The 6,449-nt window shown below is 39.0% G+C and overlaps 1 protein-coding gene across 1 annotated transcript in view; it reads right to left on the bottom strand.

Moving 5' to 3' along the window:
• Nucleotides 1-6,449, bottom strand: part of LOC105297448 (calcium-binding mitochondrial carrier protein SCaMC-1) — a 34,517-nt gene that overhangs the window by 23,857 nt on the left and 4,211 nt on the right. The window contains exons 2-3 of the mRNA XM_011368133.2: nucleotides 1,277-1,404; nucleotides 624-630 (exon numbers count right to left, since the gene is read on the bottom strand). Coding sequence (XP_011366435.1) covers nucleotides 624-630; nucleotides 1,277-1,404 — 135 coding nt within the window. The remainder of the gene's footprint in view (nucleotides 1-623; nucleotides 631-1,276; nucleotides 1,405-6,449) is intronic.

The raw sequence follows: 6,449 nt of genomic DNA, 5'->3' as shown, positions 1-6,449 counted from the left end.
TTTGGAGAGAATTCTCCTGAGGAGAGCAAAGGAGCAGCATGAGAATCTGCGCAAGTTAAGGACCATCAGAGAGATCCATCTGCTAGCAAAGAAATTCCTTAAATGCGGCTCTGCATATTCTCCTTTATAACTGCACTATTTTCCACCACAAAGTCAGCTGTTCCTGGCTGACAGTCACAGACTTGTATAGTCTTCAAAACCATTCAAAGGCTTTAGTTGTTTGTTTGTTTGTTTGTTTGTTTGAAGGGACCTGCCTTGAATCTAACTGAACTTAATGTTCCGTGTAAACTAGGGGCCGGTATACTATAACACACTGACCAAAGAAGGCCTGTTGCTTGCTTTTGTAAATAAAGTCTTACTGAAACACAGCCATGCCCATTCATTATATTGTCTATAGATGTTTCTGTGCTGTTACAGCAAAGATGAGGAGCTGCAATTGAGATCGCATGGCCCACAAAGCTACAATATTTACTATCTGTCCTTTTATCAAAAAAGTTTACCAACCCCTGATTTGAACCATATTTTCTCTCAATCTATTGGTTTAACTTCTTTTTGAACAATAAGTCTATGAATAAAATGGTCCTGATTACTCATATATAGGGAGGCGTTGGAAGCTGCATTTTAATTTTTTAAAATAAATTCCTTCTTCCTATCAAAGAATGGCTTCTGGTAATAAGAGTTCCATGAGTCTTCTCTTTCTCCTGCTGTGGCCCTTGCTTTTTGCTCTACACAATTGGGACTCTAACTCCAAGCAATTAATCTAAATAGAAAAACCATAATTCCAGACAGAAGATATTTCTTTAAATGTCTATATGCTATTTTTTTTCTAATTTTCAGGATCCGAGAGTGTCTGCTCTAAATTATTTCTTTCGAAAAAACTATCAAATAGAAGATAATCTGAAAGTTCTTTAAATATTAGAATATATAATATTTACGCCTATAAATGAAAAAAAATAAATCCCTCTTATCTAGAGAGCAAGGAAACATAACTATTATATTTAACCCAGACCTTTAAGTTGAATCAGCAGAGTGTTCCATAGTTAACATTTTAGAAACAGTCCTAAAACTCACAGGTTTTTTTAATGGACACAGCTATCTATGTTTTCTTCACTAAAAACATGAATTCTATATAAAATCACATTACTAAGAAAAACACGTATTAACACTTGTAATAATTATCATCTACAAAAAGAGACTAAATGAACATTGTTTTAGACTCTTGGAAGTATGAGAAGTGTTTCTTCATAGCTGGTGACAAATAGAAAATAAAGACACACCATCATTATTTTTGTCCAAACTCTTAAATGCCAATTTCATTTTTATCTCATGATCTTTGAGGTACTTCATAAATTCTTCAAAATCCAGCTTCCCATCTTTGTTGATATCACCAGTAGTAAAAATTTTCTATGGAAAAAAAAAAAAGATTTTAATATGAGCTAAAATACTAAATTATTTGTACATATACTTCAAATAGATGGGCTGTTTTCTCATAAGACATGTATTTTATTAATACCAAATAGAAGAAAAACACTTGACCTAGCATGGGATTTAAATATCTAAAATAGTATCTTCCCTTCGACTTCCAAAATTAAATAATCTTTCCCCAAAGATGATGCTTATTAAAAAGCTGTCATATCAAACTGTCTATCTCAACTATTGCCTTTGAGGAAGAAATAAAAATGATGGTATTTGTTATTCCATGTAAGTCCTCTCCCGCTGCCACCCAAAATATAAACCTTCTGCCTGTTAAGACACTTGCAATCACCCACTCGAAGCTTACAAATTCTATTGGTTTGATGGTCCTGCTCTTCTGGGAAAATAATGCCTCGCGGTGGCAGGATATACAAAAATCAGACCTCTAAGCTCTGGATTCAGAGAGAAAAAGGCCTGAAACTCGTGAGATGCAACAAAAGCTTGCAAGGAAATTGATGGTTTCAAATGCATAATTAGAAAAGAAGAAATCGATGAAGCATCATTAAGACTTATCTCAATCTTAAGCAATTAGAAAAAATTTTTTTAAGTTGAAGGAAAGAAATAAAGAGTAAAAAGTAATCAAAAAGAAAACAATATACCATTGAAAAGATCAACAATATCAAAAGATGGCTCCTTGGAAAAAAACGAAAAAATGATAAACCCCTGAAATGAGCAAATAATCAGTGTCAGAAAGTAACAATGAAAATCACTAGATACTATAGACATTAAGGATATTATGAACAACTTTACATCGAAAAGTATGAAAATTGAGATAAAATGCCTAGAAAAAGAGAATTTATCAAAAATGGAATCGTCGATAGAATATCTGAGTAGTCCTATAAGAATTAAAGAAATTTAATCTGTAATTTAAAAACATTCCCATGAAAGAAAATTATAAGCAATGCCATTTGTGAAATAGATGCAAATATCCTAAATAAAATGTTAGCAAATCAGATCAAATCTAACAATATATAAAATAGATAATAGTGCATATAAAACGGATAATACTAAATATAAAATAATATATATGATAAACAATATATAAAATGAATAGCAGCATATAAAATGGAATGCATGTATGCATATATATGTATATATATTAATCCAGTTATGCCAGGTTAGGTTAACATTTTTTAAAAATCTTGTTATTTACCACATTAAGAGAAAAAAGTCATATGATCATCTAAATAAATACAGAAAAACATTTGATGGATTCAACATCCTTCATGGTTAAAAACTCCTAGCAAACCAAGAATGGAGTGATGCTTCATTAATCTAATAAAAGTCATCTACAAAGAATTCTAGCCTTTTCTGTAAAACGAGTGTGAGTAGCATTCTCTTTTCTGCAACCTAAATAGCTTTCATTCAAATACCATCGATTCTTACTTAGTTTCAAAAGCAAATATATCTGTATTATCACTGAAAATAATTACTGCTATTCAACCTCTATTACGAATTAAATTGGAGATAATTTTCATCTAGAAATTATTTCCTGATTTCTCAGCATGTACACCGAGATCTGCATAATCCAAGAGAAAACGTCGCAGCATTCCAGGGTGCCATTTATGTACCGAGTTTCATCTAAGAAATTTATATTGTGGTCAATAGAAATATTAGTGAACAATAATGATTTGGGACATTACAAGTTAAAAGACATCCCCGAAGTGGAGAGAGAGCATCTTTGGCCTAGATACTCATCTAGGCTACTCATAACAGGTGAGCACATTAAACAAGATGACCCCCAAAACAAGGCTGCAGCCAGCATCTTGAGAGCAATTTGAATTTGTAAGTCTTATTATCAGGGGGAAAACAGAAAAATTGGGGGAGAGTATTAGTTGTGTGGAGTTATTCTTAACACAGGAACGTGGGTAATGGACCTGAAGACTGTGGTGAGGCCCCTGGCCCAGGTGTCAATCTGGCGTACCCCTCTCTGCCCAAGGTCCGCAGGACTCCCGGCCCCAGCATCTCTCTGACTGGCCCCACTGAGGCCCACCTTCGTTTCATCCCGTAAGGAAATGCCCGCTAGGGACTCCAGGCCTTCCTGAATCTCAAGAATGTCCAGGATCCCGTCTTTGTTACGGTCCAGGTACCGAATGAGCTCTTCGTAGAAGGCGTCCATCCAGGATGTCCCTGGCGGCAGGTGTGGTCCACACTGCGGCCCGTGAGTTTCCCAGACGTGGAAGTGAGGGAGGAAGGGACTCTCTGCCCACCACACGTCCAGTTGGCAGAAATCTAAGAGAGCAGCGTCCTCTGAGGCATGAAAGACAAAGGCTCTCTGCCAGGTAAAGCGCAGGAAGGGGATGGCGCATCGCAACGGCTCCAGGACGGAGGCGCGAGGTGCCCCTGGAGCCTCAGTGGAGGCCACACTGGGGGCCCGGCCCTGGAGTGCGTGGCGGTGGCGTTCCGGCTGCGCTCCCAGATCAGCCGGGCAGAGCCCTGGTTCCTCCGAAAACTTCCGGAAGGGCCATTCACTGCACACGACTGTCTCTAAAAGAAGAGCTTCTTTTTTAGAAAAAAGTGGGTAGGGGAGTGTTGGGATAGTGGGGCCACAATGACTGGTGGTGAGATCCAACATTTTTTTAAGTTGTTTGGTCACACCTTTCAAGGAATTCTTCTTCTAAGGTTGGGTCACTTAAGAGTTGTAGTGAAGACTGGGAAGTGGGCACCTAATGGAAATCTGTCCCTTGGGCCTTTCCCTCTGTGAGTCTCCCCTGAGCCCCAACGCCCCACCCCCACCCCCTGTTCCTTATCTTCGCTCAGCATCGCAGTGGCTGCTCGAAAAACCAGGGCCCCAGCTCTGTCCTTACAGGTGTTGGCAGCACACTTGGGAGGATAATCTCAAAGTGGGCAGAAGTCAACTGAAAAGTCCCAGAAAGAAGTCAGGAGAAACTCGTAAACAATGTTGGTGGCTTGTTATCCCCACTCTCTGGGGCCACAGAGGGCTCTGGCCCCCTAACACCTACAGGAAGGGCCCTCATCCTGCTCCACTGGAACTGTGAAGGTGCAGTTTCACAGTAAAAACACCACTTTTTATGTAATTGATTTTCCTAAACATGGAGCACTCTTTAAAAGGTTGAATATTGAAATTCACATAAAGCAACGAGAACTCCCATTCATGGCTGGTGGGAATGAAAAGTGGTACAATCACTTTGGAGGACAGTTTGGCAGTTTCTTACCAAACTAAACACATTCTTACCATATGATCCAGCAATCACACTCCTTGGTATGTACCCAAAGGAGTTAAAAATTTATGTAACTTATGTCCATAAACCCTGCACGCGAATGTTTACAGCAGCTTTACTCATAACTGCCAAAACGTGGAAGCACACAGATGACTTTCAGCAGGTGAATGGACAAATAAACTGTGGTAAATCCAGAAAATGGAATATCATTGAGCACTAAAAAGAAATGAGCTATCGAGCCATTAAAAGACACAGAGAATCTGTAAATGCATATTATTAAGTGAAAGAAGCCGATATGAAAAGGCTACATACTGCATGATCCTAGCCATATGACATTCTGGAAAAGGCAGAACTATGGAGACAATAAAGAAGATCAGTGATTGCCAGGAATTTGGGGGAATGGGTGGAAGGATGAATAGGCGGAGCACAGAGGATTTTTAGGGCAGTGAAACTTCTCTGCATGATACTACAGGACTGATACATGTCATCATACAGCAGCCCAACCTTACAGAATGTACAACCCCAAGAGTGAACCCTAAAGTAAACTATGGACTTTGAGTGATAACGAGATGTCAATGCAGGTTCGTCAATTGTAACAAAAGTGCCAATATGGAGCCAGTGTTGATAATGGGGAAGGCTACACATGTGTCAGGACAGGAAGGATATGGGAAATCTCTATCCCTTTCTCTTAATTTTGCCGTGAACCTAAAACTGCTCCAAAAAAAATAAATCCTTTTTTAAAAATTCATAAAGAAAATTTAAGCCCTTATGTGTTAGTTCTTGCTCGACTCACTCATCGTGTCAAGTATTGATAACATAAAGAAGCCCATCACATGTCCTTGAAATGCCCATGGGTTTGCCTTTAAGAAGAGTTTGTACATGATTAGTCATAAGTCCCACTGCAAGCTTCGCAATAAACACTTCCCCCAGAGCTGTTGAGCAGCGGCAAATGTCTAATGCTGTTTCACAAGATGTGCTGTGGCCCAGTCAAGAACAAATTCTCCCACAAAAGAGAATTTTACAGTCCAAAGGGAATGGTCCTTCCCTGTACACTGCAGAGAATGCAAGTAGTCACAAAGAGTCATAGAAGACAGACACCCAGGCAGGACACAAGAGTCCACAGGACCACGTAGAAGAGACAGAGGTCATGGCCAGGGTAATAAGGTACAGACTGACAGTATTTCACAGAACTGACAGGAGGGAGCAAAATATAGTTGACAGTCTCATCTAATAAAAAGGCAGCTATGTGTGTTGACTCGATCTTTCCATTTTTTGAAATTCTCTGTTCATTACTGGCTGATTAACTATCCCTCCCCCACCCATGCAACACACACAGAATTCCTACAGGGAAGATTTTGAGAACACAGTTAAAGGACCTTGTCTGTCTTGTTCACCACTATACCTCCACTTCATTGGACAGTGTGTGTGTGGCACTCTTCGAAAACATTAACTGAATGACTTTAATATTTGTGCTAATCTACTGGGTAGCTCTTACCATTTCTAGTCTACGTTTGAGGTTTCCAGGCATTGAATAGCTTACTCAAGGTCACAAGAGTAGCAAACGGCAAAAACCGGTCTAATTGATTCCATAACCCATAATAATAACCACTATACACACACCACCAATTAGTGTAGAAAATACCACTGTCAGCATTTCAGAGTGAGGCTTCAAACCTTCTCAACAAATCTTTTTGTGGTTTCCACAAATCTTTCAGATATAGGTATCTTGGTAGATTCTATCTGACCCTTAAGAAGGTAAGATTTTTGAACTCGGGGTGTTAAGCAGCACCCTTA

The sequence above is a fragment of the Pteropus vampyrus genome, unplaced genomic scaffold, assembly GCF_000151845.1.
Source record: "Pteropus vampyrus isolate Shadow unplaced genomic scaffold, Pvam_2.0 Scaffold6, whole genome shotgun sequence".
Lineage (NCBI taxonomy): Eukaryota > Metazoa > Chordata > Mammalia > Chiroptera > Pteropodidae > Pteropus > Pteropus vampyrus.
This window is presented reverse-complemented; position numbering and strand designations above follow the sequence as displayed.